Source organism: Gymnoscopelus microlampas, assembly GCF_963454915.1.
Source record: "Gymnoscopelus microlampas genome assembly, chromosome: 1".
Taxonomy (NCBI): Eukaryota; Metazoa; Chordata; class Actinopteri; order Myctophiformes; family Myctophidae; genus Gymnoscopelus; species Gymnoscopelus microlampas.
In genome coordinates this window covers 19,828,099-19,844,520 of record NC_139962.1, presented here as the reverse complement: position 1 = coordinate 19,844,520, position 16,422 = coordinate 19,828,099, and the positions used below count along the sequence as shown (strand labels likewise).

General features: G+C 41.4%; 2 protein-coding genes across 8 annotated transcripts; both read left to right on the top strand.

Annotated features, from left to right (window-relative positions):
* The first annotated feature begins 92 nt into the window (after window positions 1-92).
* On the top strand, window positions 93-4,281 carry mettl21e (methyltransferase like 21e). Of its 4 annotated transcripts, none has more exons than XM_084060195.1 (6): window positions 93-171; window positions 399-452; window positions 1,259-1,416; window positions 1,547-1,664; window positions 1,787-1,884; window positions 3,423-4,281. In XM_084060195.1, the coding sequence occupies exons 2-6, from the start codon at window positions 401-403 to the stop codon at window positions 3,738-3,740; spliced, it is 744 nt and encodes a 247-aa protein (XP_083916321.1). In that variant the 5' UTR covers window positions 93-171; window positions 399-400; the 3' UTR covers window positions 3,741-4,281. The 4 variants fall into 4 exon arrangements, with proteins under 4 accessions (XP_083916321.1, XP_083916322.1, XP_083916320.1 ...); XM_084060194.1 differs by having other exon boundaries at window positions 148-171; window positions 370-452; XM_084060196.1 differs by having other exon boundaries at window positions 112-471.
* A 5,259-nt stretch (window positions 4,282-9,540) lies between these two features.
* On the top strand, window positions 9,541-16,261 carry mettl21ca (methyltransferase 21C, AARS1 lysine a). Of its 4 annotated transcripts, none has more exons than XM_084068044.1 (12): window positions 9,541-9,562; window positions 9,720-9,865; window positions 10,246-10,270; window positions 10,327-10,444; window positions 10,576-10,693; window positions 10,803-11,660; window positions 12,917-13,065; window positions 13,215-13,332; window positions 13,599-14,420; window positions 14,565-14,722; window positions 14,986-15,106; window positions 15,282-16,261. In XM_084068044.1, exons 4-12 carry the CDS (start codon window positions 10,430-10,432, stop codon window positions 15,716-15,718), a joined length of 2,796 nt encoding a protein of 931 aa, XP_083924170.1. In that variant the 5' UTR covers window positions 9,541-9,562; window positions 9,720-9,865; window positions 10,246-10,270; window positions 10,327-10,429; the 3' UTR covers window positions 15,719-16,261. The 4 variants fall into 4 exon arrangements, with proteins under 4 accessions (XP_083924170.1, XP_083924169.1, XP_083924168.1 ...); XM_084068043.1 differs by having other exon boundaries at window positions 9,720-9,869; XM_084068042.1 differs by lacking the exon at window positions 10,246-10,270 and adding an exon at window positions 10,100-10,193 and having other exon boundaries at window positions 9,720-9,869; window positions 10,296-10,444; window positions 12,929-13,065.
* Window positions 16,262-16,422: the final 161 nt, after the last annotated feature.

Here is a 16,422-nt window from a genome sequence, read left to right as displayed (position 1 = left end):
TCTAATTCTGTACTCTCTGCATGGTATGCAGAAGAGCAATATCATGCAATATTAGCAGCTGTTGTTGTCTGTCAAGTAAAAATAGCTGAGCGGTGCAGTCTGCATGTAGCATGCTCAGAGCGAGAGACAGATACACAGAAAGAGAGAGAAAATCACTGTAGGTTACATGGGGTAAGTGGAGTATAATAAAACTACACGTGTCTGTGTTTGTTGTGGAGGTGTGAAGGGGGCTTAACTCTTACCTCTTACCAATCCACTGGAGACCCAATTTGCCCCATTTCCAGTGGCCATTTTCTGGGATAACAAACCAAGAGCGGGGATATGTTTTTAGCTGCTAAAAATATGCTGTAACTCATACCGTTTGTACAGTTAATGCTCTGCTCCTTGGACCCTGTCAGACATGGATACCCAGCTGCCGCCGGCCATGGAGGACTCAATGAATGGGGAAAACAGTGAGTAGTTCACTTAAGAGTGGGTAATACAGGCGAATGCAACATTTGTTTTGCTGTGTGGGACTTTCAAATTAGAGTAAATTGTTTTAAATTATGGTGGTTCTCTTTCAAACGTTTTAAGCTGAATTGAAGTTTAGGTTCTTTCCACCGATGCTTGAGCGTTTTCAATGTCCTTATATAGCCCTGTTGCTACAATAAATAGCTTGTCAGAACATGCATCTGTGTGCAATATCAAGTTCCTACTCTGTCATCACAGAGATTTATAGTCAGTTAACATTTATACACCGATAAATAGACTATGAGACCTGTTTATGAGTGCCCCCTAAACCTACTTGCCTTTGCACGGCCCCTCGTGGGTGCTCCCCTGACCTTCTCGTATCTCTCTAACCGTGTTAAATACCTGATGTTGTATGTGCTATGTAAAATATTACCATAAGCAATGACGCAGCATGAGCGATGGGTTAAGTAAACATAAATGAAGCATAAGGTTACCGCTTAAGTCCCATTTATGCTACTACATAACATACATAACGTACAGTAACCAATGGAGGGGGAGACAAAAAGGGGGTGGAGGGTGGTGGTTTTGTCCGTCGGATTTGTCGTCCGTCAGGTTGAGCGCAGAGCTCAACCGGCTGTACGTTCACCGTACGTTCAACAACAATACCCCCCTCAACCCCTCAGGTGGATTTAGGACAAGCTCATGACAGCTCAGTTGTTCAGAGTCAAGAGTTTACATTATGTTCATTCAAAGTACAAGAAGTAGCCAACTAATTATTCTATCCATGCCACTCTGGTCACCATTGCAGGTGTTGCTGTGGATGCAGACCTTGCCAAAGCTATCACGTCACGGCAGTTCCGCCCGTCTCTCATTCTCAGAGAGGCCTGGGAAGGCTACAACTTTGCTAACCTAGAGATCCGCATCAAAGAGTCCAACGACCTCTATGGATGTGTGCTCTGGCCCTCGGTAAAAAGGACTTCCTATATACACTATCATGCAACTTTATGCTCACCTTTCATTTATTATACATCATTAATTTGTTTTGAATGATGACAGGCAAAAACCAATGCAACTGAATTGTAACATCCTACAACAGGCTTCAGTGCTGTGTTATTTCCTCGATGTCAACCGTGACAAGTACAACCTGACAGACAGAAATGTTATTGAACTAGGAGCTGGAACTGGATTGGTCACCATAGTATCCAGTCTGCTAGGTATGGAAAATAATAACAATAGCAATTGTTTATTGCAAGCTGTGTGTTTCTAAAGCTTGCTTACTGTCTTTCTCTCTCCTTGCTTTTCCTTAATTCTCTCTTACTGTGCTACTGCTTATCAGGTGCCAAGGTAACCTCCACAGACATACCAGAAGTGTTGGGGAACCTCCAGTACAATGTGCTCCGGAACACTAGAGGGCGATGCAAGTACATTCCGTTGGTAGGTTTATAAATAACTTGTGTGTGTGTGTAAACAGTAGAGTGACAGAAAACTGAAGAAAGAGCACAACATGCACCACTGGTCTCCTGCTGAAATGGAACCGGGGATGTTGCGATTATGTGATTAACACTCTGCTCTACTGGTGTGGAATAATTGACATGGTGTGAGATAATTACCATATAGATATATTACTGATATGGCTGCTCTGCCAGAATATTGCTTCATCTTCCTCTTCACCCGCTTCAAGGGGTACAAAATAAAGTATTAACCACTTGAGCCCTTGAGAAGCGGATTGAGTGGCCCTGTCTTGCCCTAAGAGGACTGACCGTGGGCAGCTACTGGGACGTAAGTCGGGGCTTGATCAACCCCGGCTGGGTCACCTGACCTGGGCGAGGGTGTATGTTGTTGCGAGACCCGAAACACCCGATGACCCCAGGCTACAACACTGATGATACGTCCCAGGTGCATCCATGCAATGTTTTCTTTATAGTTGTAGCTAGCCTATTTCTGAAAAGTATTTAAAAAAATAAAATAGATGTATAGCCAGGTTAAATGATGACGAATGATGATCCCTGGCTAATAAGCCTTATATGCCTTAATACATTATAATTGCCCTCTATAACTAAAATACAAAATTGTAAACACCTTAAATATTTTATTTATTTTAGAAATAGTTCATATTTTACTCAAGGGTGACAACGCCCATCACAAGTTCATGATGTCATTTGTCCATGTGTGGTCTAGCCCTATGGAATGGAATGCATCAGCATGTGCTAATAAAAACATATTCAAAATATTGTTTTGATGCTCATACTAACCTTAGGGAGTTGGTTTTTAGTTAGCACATGCATTCCATTCATTCCATGGGGCTGGACCACACATGGACAAATGACATCAACTTTTGACGGGCGTTGTCCCCCTTGAGTAAAAGATTAACTGTTTCTAAAATAAATAAAATATTTAAGGTGTTTTTAATTTAAAATTTTAGCTAAAGAGGGCAATTATAATGTATTAAGCCGCAGTGGTTCTCAAACCTTTTCATGTCAAGGACCCCCAAATTGACATTTAATAGCCCGCGGACCCCCATTTGAAAAGATATGCCAGCGACCCCTATAAGAGAAGATTTTTACGGCTCTATAGCAGTGATTCTCAACCATTTTAATTTCAAGGACCCCCAGTTTGACATGCATTAGGCTACGGACCCCCATTTAATGGCATTTCTATCTCTGGGACCCCAATTAATATTGTAAAATCAATGTTAATCTAACTCTGAGAGTGTACAACTGGAACCAAATGGACCCGTTAGGGTCCATTTGGTTCCATTTGTACACTCTCAGAGTTACAGACCCATAAGGGTCCATTTGGTTCCTGTCCATCATTTAGCTGGGTACCCCCTGGAACCCCCTCAAGTACCCCTGGGGGTCCCCGGACCCCACTTTGAGAACCAACGTATTAAGGCATGCAAGACTTATTAGCCAGGGATCTTTTTAAAACAAATGTGAAGCACTGCAATTTTGCACTAACAAACCTATTTTCAGGTCACAGAGCTTACCTGGGGCCAGCAAGTGGAGCAGAGATTCCCAAGTGCGACCCATTGTTTTGACTACATCCTGGCAGCTGATGTTGTCTATGGACACAATTACTTAGAAGAGCTGATGGACACCTTTGACTACCTGTGCCAGGACGACACACAGATCCTGTGGGCAATGCGCTTCCGTCTTGACAAAGAGAACAGCTTTGTGGGGCGTTTCCAAAAACGCTTCAACATGGAGGAGCTGTATGATCTTCCTAGTCTCAGCATTAAGCTCTACCGAGGCTGGAGGAAAGACAAATGGACCACCCGCTCCTCTGCCTGACCTACTGCTACCAACCACAGGCTCTTTGACTGCATGTATCTTTGTGCATGTTAGAGATTGAATAGAGCTGGAATTGTTAGTGAAAATATGTATACATTTCATCTACCGAGCTTGCGTCTATCATCTATATCGTCGCTGTCGGGCAGAAACCAGCTACAGTAACACATTTTTCAACTTAGATTGTTTTTTTTTAAATAAATCAGTGCTATTGAACACCCTTTACGTCTGTGTGTGGGTTTTACAAATATTGAACCAATGAAAAGTATTTAAAAAGTGCTTCTGACTAAACCTCCTACCTCCATTGGATCCTCAAACTGTCGGACAAACCACCTAACTCCAACTTGTGGAGTTAGGTGGTTCACTACACTAAATTACAATTTTGATGTTGAGATACTCAAAATAAATATATTTATTTTTTTACTACATTTAACATTTAGTTGAATATTTTGTGTCGCAAACTCAGTATTTACATTTAGTATTTGTTTAGCTAAGTATATTTAACTAAGTAAATATTTTATTCGCAGAGCTCAACATTTTAATTATTGACCATATTTAGTTTTGGTAAGATTCTTTTTTTTGGTGAATCTCAATATTTAGCTGTAGTTATGATATTCATTTTGCTTATCTGCTATTAACGAAATAATTGAATATTCTGTGTTTTAATTATTGTAATTAGCATATGTTCACTGTTTTCGTTGTACTTTTTGACTTTGTTTTGTTTTTAGGGGATGTGTGTATTGTTTTTTTTGTTGTGTGATGTTTTTGTTATCGTGATTGTATGTTTCTTGCTGGTCAAGCCAGCTATATTTACAAATGCACTTTTTAACGTTTGTCACTGCACTGCTCATGTGAAACTGAAAATCTTGAATACAAATTTTAAATCATAAAAAATAGCATATGTTCACTGTCAGCTTGACTTGACAATGGTAGGTCTCTCAAGCCTTGGAAAAAGCATCACAAAAAAGTTGCCCAATGCTCACCCCTGCATTACACCCTTCTAGTGTAAATGTTTTTAAACTGGCAGGTGAGAAGAAGTGCTGGGAATGTCACGTGTGTCATGTGCATCCCAAACACACGAGTCGGGACCCATCTTTGGGTCACGGACCCGTTTTTATGGGTTGTGACTGAGTAAATATCCCTTTTTTAATTCACATTTCCCAAACTTTATTTTCTTCTTTTTTTCAGAAATAAAGAATCTAAACTTTTTCAAAAGAATTTCCTGAATTTTCCTTAAAATAAAGTTCCATAAATTAAAAAAACTTCTATAGATCTATAAACTCACAACGCATGTAGATCGGCTATTTTCTACTATTAAATACTGTATGAATTAAGTGGTTAATTAATTATATTTTGTATGGTCCCAAGGAGTCACCAAATGTATCTTTTAGGTCTCAAGCTAAAAGGTTTTGGAACCACTGCTCTCTTTTTTCTGCTATTTCTGTACTCATAAGTCATGCTGTAGCTCATATATTTGACAACAAAAACGTCAATGGTCCGCATTTAATGAGGCATGCAATTATTTTGTGTGTATTCCTTATCATGTACAGTAGCTCAGGGGTTCCAAGTGGGGTCGCGGGACACTGGCGGTGGGGGTTTTACAAAAAAAGTTGTTTTAAATCTACAGAATTCATTCATTACAATCTAAAAATTATTACAAATAGTACATTTTACCCATCTCATTAGGTACTGTAAATGTGATTGATTGAATTCTATATTAACAAGATTATTATATTAGTCTATGTGTTGAATAGCCCTAGGCTTAATACATTACAAATACGCACCGAACTTGCAAGTTTATGTGCATAAATTACCTCCAGGGTTAGGTGGGGTTGCAAGTCAACGGCCACATTATTTTGGGGTCGCGGGCTGAAAAGTTTGGGAACACATGATGTAGCTTAATACAAATGGTTATACATCAACTAAATAACCAGCCTTGGTGTCCTCTACTAACTCTAACCCAGGCAAACCCTCCCCTTAGCCCTCCAGCTCATATTTCCAGCACAACCCATGTTTTCATCTCTCCCCTCGCACCCACCCCTCTTCCCCTCACCCATCACCACCCCTGCATGTAGGACTGTGACCTCTGATCGGGTGAAGAATGAACTGAGGAGGCTACACCAGAGCAAGTCTGTAGGGCCGGATGGTGTTCAAGCATCTCTATAACCTCCCATTGAGACTGAAGAGGGTGCCTGAGCGGTGGAAGACATCCTGCATAGTTCCAGTGCCTAAAGGAGTGCATCCTAGTACTCTCAATGACAACAGGCCAGTGGTACTGACCTCTCACATCATGAAGACCTTTGAGAGACTAGTTCTGCAGCACCTATGGCCTCTGGTGAGTGACTCCCTGGACCCTCTGCAGTTCGCTTACCGAGCCAAAGTTGGAGTGGAAGATGCCATCATCTACATACTGCAGAGGGCCTACTCACATATGGAGAATAAGGGGAGCATGGTGAAGATCATGTTCTTCAACCTCTCCAGTGTGTTTAATACCATCCAGGCCCCCCTGCTTGCTGAGAAGCTTACATCCATGCAGGTGGACCACAACATGGTGGCCTGGATTATCTCACCCGGAGGCCACAATAAGTTCGGCTACAAGGCTGACATCAGTTTCAGATCTGGAACATGCCATCTCCAGAAGTTCTCAGACGACTCTTCCATTGTGGGTTGTATCACTGAGGACAATGCCTTGGAGTACAGAGGTGTAGTGGAGAATTTCATCAGATGGGCTGAACAAAATCACCTACTGCTGAACAAGGAAGTCCAAAGAGCTGGTGATAGACACCAGACGGAGCAAGAGGAGGACCCCAGTACCAATTACCATCCAGGGGGAAGAGGTAGAGATCGTGGACTCCTACAAGTTCCTGGGCGTCCACCTGAACAAAGATCTGGACTGGAAAGACAACACAGAGGCTGTCTACAAAAAGGGACAGAGCAGACTGTACCTCTTGAGGAGGCTCAAGTCCTTTAATGTGTGTAGCAAGCTATTGAAAATGTTTTTCCAGTCTGTTGTAGCCAACATTGTGTTCTATGCAGTGGTATGCTGGGGAGGTGGCATCAAGGCCTGGGAGCTGAACAAGCTCAATAAAATCATAAAAGCCGGCTCTGTTGTTGGCCTCCGAATGGAAGGGCTGCAGTCAGTCGCAGAGAGGGGGATTAGGGACAAACTAGCCCCCATCCTGGTTAACCCCTCCCATCCACTCTATGGCGAGCTGCAGGATAGGGTGAGCACCTTCAGCCAGAGGCTCACTTCCCCCCCGAATATGCATACGGAGCGGTACAGACTCTCAAAAGTACCTTTTATGCCAACTGCAATCAGATTGTATAATGCATAAGAATTCTCTCCCTCAATGCATATGGTTCTGTGACGGCCCTTGTGTGATTATGTCCATCTGTGTCTGATGTGTTTCTGTTTGCCTTTGCCTGTTTGTCTCAATTTCCCTTCAGGGATTAATAGAGTATATCTCATCTCATCTCAACCCTAATATAGACACTAGTTGCAGCTATTACATTAATCAATTTAATCAATCAAAGAAAACAAACACATTATCTACATATTTACACATAGTACCTGAGATAATATAAGGTGTGTGAGCATAGCAGCAGATGTATACTGGGCATGACATACTTATGAACGTTAGTTAAGGTGCCAGAAAAACACAAAAAACACACTGGTATAATCCGCAAGTAGGTCCATGAGGAAGAGCAAAGAAAAAGTCCAAGTCACTTTTCCCTGGTATAATCCACAGGTAGGTCCAAGGAAGAGCAAAAGTCTGAGACCAGCCTGACTACCTGCTGCTATTAATAGAGCTCCTTAAATATTAAATGACAGCTAGCCAAATATCTGTTACATGCTTGGCTGTGCTTCATTTGGCCATAGTAAGAAGACAGAAGGATTAAAGAGGTGGATTATCAGGTTACTGAAGCCAAAGAGAGATAAACATCATGTATCATTGTCAAGACAAACCTCCACTTTACCAGTTGAATGTGGAAGCAAAATTATGTCATGTCATAAGAAGCATCTGGCATGCACGTGCAAGATGTTAAAGGGATTAGTTTCACTCACAGCACTTATTTATTTTATCCAAATAAGGCTGCTCCACAGCAACAATGAGTATAACAGAACTGGCCACTGACCTAACCTCATCCCTCACAATTCTAGCAATTCTGAATGAGATCTTGTGAGGTCTCACGTCCCTTACACAAATCATCTGTCAGAAATAGATTACCAAGCTTAGAGAGTGTGTCAAGGTCTATGGGATGGAGGCGAGGATTCTGTAACGTGACACTTGTATTCCAAATACTGTCTAAATGTATTGGAGGGTAATGGATTGAGTTTGTGTTGCAGAAGCTCATGGTTTTCTTAGGGTTCAAACCCTATCAAACCTATCTTGTTACTCCTCATATGTGCCAAAGTAATTGGGGTCATGGCAGCTAAGTGAGGGACCAGGCACACACCACAGATACCTTTCAAACTATCTGGCTTATTTTTAAATAGTCATGGAAGCCTTTGGCTTTTGTCATTAAATACCTATGATTTTTCTTTCAGAATTGTCACGACACCAGGACGATACAATACAGTGAAATAAGAAGAGTCGTAAGTCAATGCAGTTTCAAGGTTTTGTCTTTTTAAATCACCCGTTGAGCAGTTGAGGACAACAAATCAGATATAGAGCATGACTTTGCTTACGAATCCTGCTTAACATCTGAAACTAATATACCAGGCAGGCAAGACATTCAGTCATAATTTATAACTATAAAGTAACCTGGCTCCATCCTCAGTATGGCTCACTTGGAGTGGTGTAAAGTAACTAGTACATTTACTCAAGTACTGTACTTAAGTACAATTTTGAGGTATTTTTACTTTACTGGAGTATTTCCAATTTTGTACTTTTATTCCACTACAATTATTTGAAAACATTAGTTTACTAGTTACTTTGCAGATATCAATTGTTACATTATAAAACATACATTTACCACTTTATTTTATACTTAGGGGATTTGAAAATAGCCGATCTACAAGTTCACAACGCGTTGCATTGCGACGCGTTGTGAGCTTGTAGATCCCCAATCTTCAAACATTTTAGTACTTTTACTTTTGGGTACTTTAAGTACATTTTGATACCAATACTTTTGTACTTTTACTCAAGTAAATTTTCAATTCCGGACTTTTACTTGTAACAGAGTACTTCTACATTCCAGTATTGATACGTTTACATAAGTAACACATTTGAGTACTTTTTCCACCACTGCTCACTTGTCTCCCTGCATCTATTTGTAGACAAAGAGGTAGGTAAGCAGCAGGATTTTGTAGTTTCATATACTGACAGTGAGAATGAAATATAAATGTAAACTGAACCCACAACAATGTACAATGACATAGATTATGGTTAATTATTATTTCATATTGTTAACATCAAGTCATGTAATACATTTAGAATGGAACAGAAGGCATTCGTTCTTTGGCACATGTTGATATTACAGTTAACATGGCATTGCGCAAACCACAGAAGCTTCTGGAACGTCAGTCCAGGACATCCCCTCATCCCCACTATCTGCAGACAGTGGTAATTGAATATCCCAGCTGTTGGTATTGTAGTGACATTTCAGTATTAATTCGCTTTCTCTGTCTCTTACTGCTACTTAAGAGACAGCTACTTTATCCTGTATGTCTGCCTGTGGATGTGTTTGTGTTTACTTCACCTCTCTAAAAATAGCCAATGCCCTTGTGATGATGGTGATGGGAGTGTCCTGCAGGATGCTGTTTCTCTATAATTTCGTGGACGGTGGTCCCATTTTCTGGAAAACAAACCAGCAGGTTACAGGTAGGTTACTGCATCTGAGACTGCTACGTGTAAAACAAAAACTGATTGTTGTATTTCTGGTTAGAAGTAGATAAATGTCAGAGTTATTTTATGTTAATTTCCCTGGGTCAAAAACCTGACAACATTGTTGAAGTTATCTGTTGTTTATCTGTTAAAGTATTTTAAACTGGAAGGAGCGTAAACCAGACTGCTTCTCCTGGGATTCTTGGCTGGATGAATACTTGGACTTGCTGAACATGGAACAAGTAAACTGCCTGTTCAAATAATTTGATAAGAGCAGGGACACAATCCACATTTGCCCTGGCAAGTAAGAACTGTTGAGTGTTGCCCTTTGGGTGTCACCTTTGTTGTTTTGTTGACCTTTTTTGTTGTTGTCTTATACATTTTCTTATTTATTGTGTCTTGTGTGTTGTGTGTTGTGCAAAAATGTAAAAAGGAATCTAAAACTATTAATTGTAAAAGAAAAAAGCAATTCAAATACTTTGTCTTTTGTTTTCTTTTTTCTTTTCACACGTGATGACAATCCTGTCAACAGAGATCATGGCTACATTGTTCACATCATACGGTGTGGGGGAGAGCAATAACATGAAAATGGAGGAGGAAGAGGGAGATGGGGGGAAGGCTAGAAAAGGTCAAATTACCATTCTAAGTGAACACTAAATAATCCACTAATTCTTATTCAGCTCACAGAGATATGAATGACTTGTAGTTTCAAATTCATTTTTAATTTTAGTTTTTGACAGCACCAAATCAGCTGTCCAGAGACAAGACAGGGCTCCCAGTTTCTACTTCACGGCTGATAAAGACATTTACTGCTATGCAGGACATAAGATCACCATCACTAGCTCTCTTCACTCCTATGCAGGCATGGTATGGCCAGCGGTGAGTAGCATTTTATACCAGTCTTCTTCTTATAAAATATAAAATTAACATTTCATATGCATTATTTCTGTCTAGATTTATACATTTAAATCATTCTAACTGGTGATATCAAATAATCTTGTTACCCACAGGCACTGGCATTCTGTCGGTACCTTGAGACTCATCGTAAACAGCTGAGTCTTTGGGACAAGGCAGTCCTGGAGCTTGGCGCTGGGACTGGCCTTGTGTCTGTCGTAGCGACACTCCTGGGTGAGTCAGAGGAATGCATTGCACAGCCAAGTAGCTCACCTCACTTCACATGACCTGACATGTCTGAGACGCTGTGTGCTTTGAGAGGTCCTCTAACCTTGGTTTGCAGGTGCTTGGGTGACGGCCACAGACCTTGAAGATACCCTGAGCAACCTGAGATGCAACCTGTCCAGGAACACCAAGGGACGATGCCGATACACACCCCAAGTGGCAGCCCTGTCCTGGGGTTATGACCTGGAGCGCACCTACCCTAAATCAGTCTATAACTATGACTATGTGCTGGCGACTGACGTGGTCTATCATCATGACTACCTGGACGAGCTGCTGGCCACCATGAAACATTTCTGTCAACCAGGAACTACTCTGATCTGGGCCAATCAGATGAAGTTTGAGATTGATCTGACCTTCACTGAAAAGTTTAAAAAGGCCTTCCACACAGAACTGCTGGTTGAAGATGGGGAGATGAAGATCTTCATGGCAACACGCCGGGAGGGAGAGACGGAAGACAACCTGGTTGAGGAAACACAAGGCAGACTTCATGAGGAGCAGAGAGAGGAAGAAGAGGAGGAAGGAGAGAGGGGGGAAGAGGTGGGAGAGAAAGAGCAGGAGAGCGCTGGGGGAAAGGAGAACAAAGAATATCGTGTGAAGCAAGTAAAGGAACTGGGTCAGAATCTGTTAACTAACGGCGTGGAAAAGTGTCCCAATTGGCTTCGCTGTGTCAGTACCGCAGAAAATATGGCTGATGAAGCAGTACCAAACAGTCTAAACGAAGACAGAACAGAAAATAACTCAAAGCAGGCCCAGGAGAGAATTGACTATAAGGAACAAGATGAGGAGGAAGATGAGTGCAGCCAGGCATCTGTGCTGAACCTGGAACCAGAGGAAGAACGCTGCAAAGACACTGAGACACAAAACAATGACTCAACATGTAGCCCTCTGACCAATCAGGATGAAGACACAGGAAAAGGTGAGTCATTGGCTGCATGAATGAAAACACAGTGGAGGGAAGTAGCTGTACATTTACCTTAAAGGACTACTTCACCCGTTTTCAACCTATCTTCATATAATTGGTCCTCACTAATGTTCATGATAAAAATGGAATCTACTCGGTCTGTGTCTCATAGGAGGGCTGTGGACACTTTAGAAACCCGCCTACCAGTGACATCATCGTTAGGCAGATTTTCTTTTTTAAACAAGATTCCATTATAGCATGCTAACTTTCCAGGAATAGAACGACTGCAGTTTCTATTAGCTTGGATTCCCCATCGATGATGTCACTGGTAGGCGGGTTTCTGAACTGTCCACAGCCCTCCTCTGAGAAATGTGTCTATTCACTCTGAGTGAATAGACAAAAATGGTACCATATTGTAATGAGCATTAGTGAGGACCAATATAAAGATAGGTCGAAAATGGGTGAAGTCGTCCTTTAAGTGTATTATGTACAATTTTGAGGTATTTTTTACTTCTCCTAAGTGTTTCCGTTTTTTTAATACTCCTACTCAACTACATTATTATATGAATATATTGTGCTTTTTACTCCACTAAATGTATTTAACAGCTATAGTTACTAGTTACTTTGCAGATTTAGATGATTGATTCAAAACATATATTAACTGTTAAATTATTAGGTACTATTATAGGTTAACCACAGGAACCCTAGCGCCCCTATTCTAGTGTGAACATTCTGTGAAAATAGCTGATCTGCAACCTCATAGCTCATTGCATCAACGTGTTGTGAGCTTATAGATTGCTTATTGTTGACGAAAATTTGGTGTAAAGAGAATAAAGGAGGGGGCATTGTACAGAGACCTGGTGGACTCCGGTCAATGAAGTATACAGGGCTCAAGTGTTTAAGCTATCCATTAGCACATGAAGTAACAGTTATCCCCACCTTTACCAGCTGCAACATTAAAGTATGAAAACATTAATGCATTACTAATTACAATCTAATATTCTGATTGTGAAATTAGCCAGTCTGCATAATGTTTGTACTGTAAGTATATTTTGATGACAATACTTTTGTAATTTTACTCAAATACAATTTTGAATGCAGGACTTTTCTTGTAACATAGTATTTTTTTTACATTGTGGTATTGCTACTTTTACTTAAAACAAATCTGAGTACTTCCATCACTGACCATGAAACACGTTCTATAAATCGACATCAACTGCAGTCTCCATTTATAGAAAACAATTGTGATCTGATCAATTTGCTCTGTGCAGCTAAGGACCCAGGGCATATGGCTGAGAGTAAACCAGCCTGGGCTCCATTGTTCTACTGCAGATTTGGAACAGACATCTACTACTATGTAGGAGAGAAGATCACCATTCGTGAATCCATAGGCTCCTATGGAGCAGTAATGTGGCCAGCGGTGAGTGTCTCTGCTGACATGAAAACAGACAATACAGATGACAGTGTTGGGTTCCAAAGATGTGATACTGTGTTGTTATTGCATGGTTCACATATCATCACATGAACAAGATGTGTTACTCAGTCCTACTTGTTCCCTCTGTCTCACAGGCTTTGGCTTTGTGTTACTACCTGGATAACAGCAGGCAGAAGGTGAACCTGATGGGGAAAGAGGTTCTGGAGCTGGGAGCAGGAACAGGCCTGGTTACCATTGTGGCCAGTCTGCTGGGTATGACTGACAATCAACCATTTAACAGCTTAGAAAAAACAGAATCAATATCATGCATGGAAAAGGAATTTGGACTTGGCAATGGGATCACAGCACGACACACAAGCCGACTCACACAACTTAAAACTGTGTTTTAACTGTGAATCTTGACTTCACCTGCATCGGCCCGAGTTGTAGTTATCATAAACCATAACTTGAATTATTGAACATTTCAAATGATAGCATTTTGTGCAAGTCTGGGTAAGCTCATGATCATGTCTTTTCAGGGGCCTCAGCAACAGCTACTGATTTACCTGATGTGTTGGGTAACCTGCAGTTCAATGTGATGAGGAACACAAAGCGATGCAGGCACACACCCCAGGTTACAGTCCTGTCCTGGGGTTACGACCTGGAGCACACCCACCCTAAATCAGTCTATCACTATGACTACGTACTGGCGGCTGACGTGGTCTATCATCATGACTACCTGGACGAGCTGCTGGCCACCATGAAACATTTCTGTCAACCAGGAACCACTCTGATCTGGGCCAATAAGGTGAGGTATGAGGCTGATCTGACCTTCACTGAGAAGTTTAAAAAGGCCTTCCACACAGAACTGCTGGTTGAAGATGGGGAGATGAAGATCTTCATGGCAACATGCCGGGAGGGAGAGACGGAAGACAACCTGGTTGAGGAAACACAAGGCAGACTTCATGAGGAGCAGAGAGAGGAAGAGGTGGGAGAGAAAGAGCAGGAGAGCGCTGGGGAGAACAAAGAATATTGTGTGAAGGAAGTAAAGGAACTGGGTCAGAATCTGTTAACTAACGGCGTGGAAAAGTGTCCCAATTGGCTTCGCTGTGTCAGTACAGCAGAAAATATGGCTGATGAAGCAGTACCAAACAGTTTAAACGAAGACAGAACAGAAAATAACTCAAAGCAGGCCCAGGAGAGATTTGACTATAAGGAACAAGATGAGGAGGAAGATGAGTGCAGCCAGCCATCTGTGCTGAACCTGGAACCAGAGGAAGAACGCTGCAAAGACACTGAGACACAAAACAATGACTCAACATGTAGCCCTCTGACCAATCAGGATGAAGACACCAGAAGAGGTGAGTCGTCGTCCACATGAATGTAAACACAAACCATGTCGTACATTCTATAAATCTACATATCTGCTATATTTCAACTTCAACTGCAGGCAAAGCCTCCGCGTGAAGAAAACAATAGTGATTTTATCAATCTGATCTGTGCAGCAAGGGACACAGAGCTGATGGCTGTGCAGCAGCAGAGTAAACCAGTCTGGGCTCCCACGGTCCACTCCAGATGGGGAAATGACATTTACTACTATGTAGGAGAGAAGATCACCATTCACGAGTCCATAGACTCCTATGGAGCAGTAATGTGGCCAGCTGTGAGTGTCTCTGCCAACATGAAAACAGACAATACAGATTACAGTGTTGGGTTCCTGTTTGATTTGAAAAGTTAATTTTGAATGAGGCAATTTTAAAAACAAATGAAAACAAATAATTCAGAATAACAGTCATATAAAAAAATGCATAATCGAAAAGGAGTGAGAAGAAGCATAACTGTTGTTATTGCATGGTTCATATATCATCACATGAACAAGTGATGTGTTACTCAGTCCTACAGTACATGGTTCCCTCTGTCTCATAGGCATTGGCTTTGTGTTACAACCTGGATAAAAACAGCTGGCAGGAGGTGAACCTGATGGGGAAAGAGGTTTTGGAGTTGGGAGCAGGAACAGGCCTGGTTACCATTGTGGCCAGTCTGCTGGGTATGACTGACAAACAGTTTAGAAACAACAGAATCAATATCATGCATGGAAAAGGAATTTGGACTTGACAATGGGATCACAGCACGACACACATAACTAAAATTTTCAAACATTTCAAATGATAGCCTGTTGTGCTATTGTGGGTAAGATAATCATGATCATATATTTTTTTCAGGGGCCAGAGTAACAGCTACTGATTTACCTGATGTGTTGAGTAACCTGAGCGACAATGTGACGAGGAACACCAGGGAGCGATGCAGGCACACACCCGAGGTGTCAGTCCTGTCCTGGGGTTATAACCTGCAGCGCACCCACCCTAAATCAGTCTATCACTATGACTACGTACTGGCGGCTGACGTGGTCTATCATCATGAGTACCTGGACGAGCTGCTGGCCACCATGAAACATTTCTGTCAACCAGGAACCACCCTGATCTGGGCCAATAAGGTGAGGTTTTCGACTGATCTGAAATTCACTGAGAAGTTCAAAAAGGCCTTCCACACAGAACTGTTGTTTGAAGACGGGGAGATGAAGATCTTCATGGCAACATGCCGGGACTACGTGGTGGAGAGTCACCTTAAAAGACACCGGTGGGATCTGGTTCAGAAATAGATCTGACGTTCACTGAACTACTAGAAAACACTTATCCCTGACCCTGCTGACTCCATTTCTTAAAGCTAAAGATTTGATGTGCTCTCATATTAAGGGTGTCATTAAGCTTAGTTTAAATAGTTCCACCATATCCTGAATGAGCCTTACCTGCTCTGCCGTCTCCATCAGCTTCCCCAAGTAGAGGGAAACGGAATAACCTTCGGGTTGAAAAAGAAACAAACACAAATAACTAAATCCCAGTAAACAAAATGTGGTTTCGGTACAAACAAAAAAACTTAAAAAAAACAAACACACATTTCATTGTAACTTATGAGTGTTATAAGCCATAAAGCCTGTCCTTGTACTACATTCAGCAGCACTGTAATTTGGAAGATAATGTTTTATCTGCTTTCTCCCTGCGTTTACCATTACACTGTGTTGCATTAAATTTAAAACATGTCTATCTGATGACCTCACTGGTTGCACAATTTAAAACTATATGAAATAGAACAGAATTGCTGTTGTGACTGTTTACAGAATTAATAAACTTTCTTTTTGCAACGCCTCCTGTACAAATTACTGATCAGAGATAAACAAACACTCAGAAGGAACACCAAAATGTTATAAGATCAGTGAGCAGAAACTAAAGAGGTTCTCAGACCTTTAATAGTTTGGTATGTAAACAACTTAAGTTACACTATAGATTGACAAACACCAAACAAGAA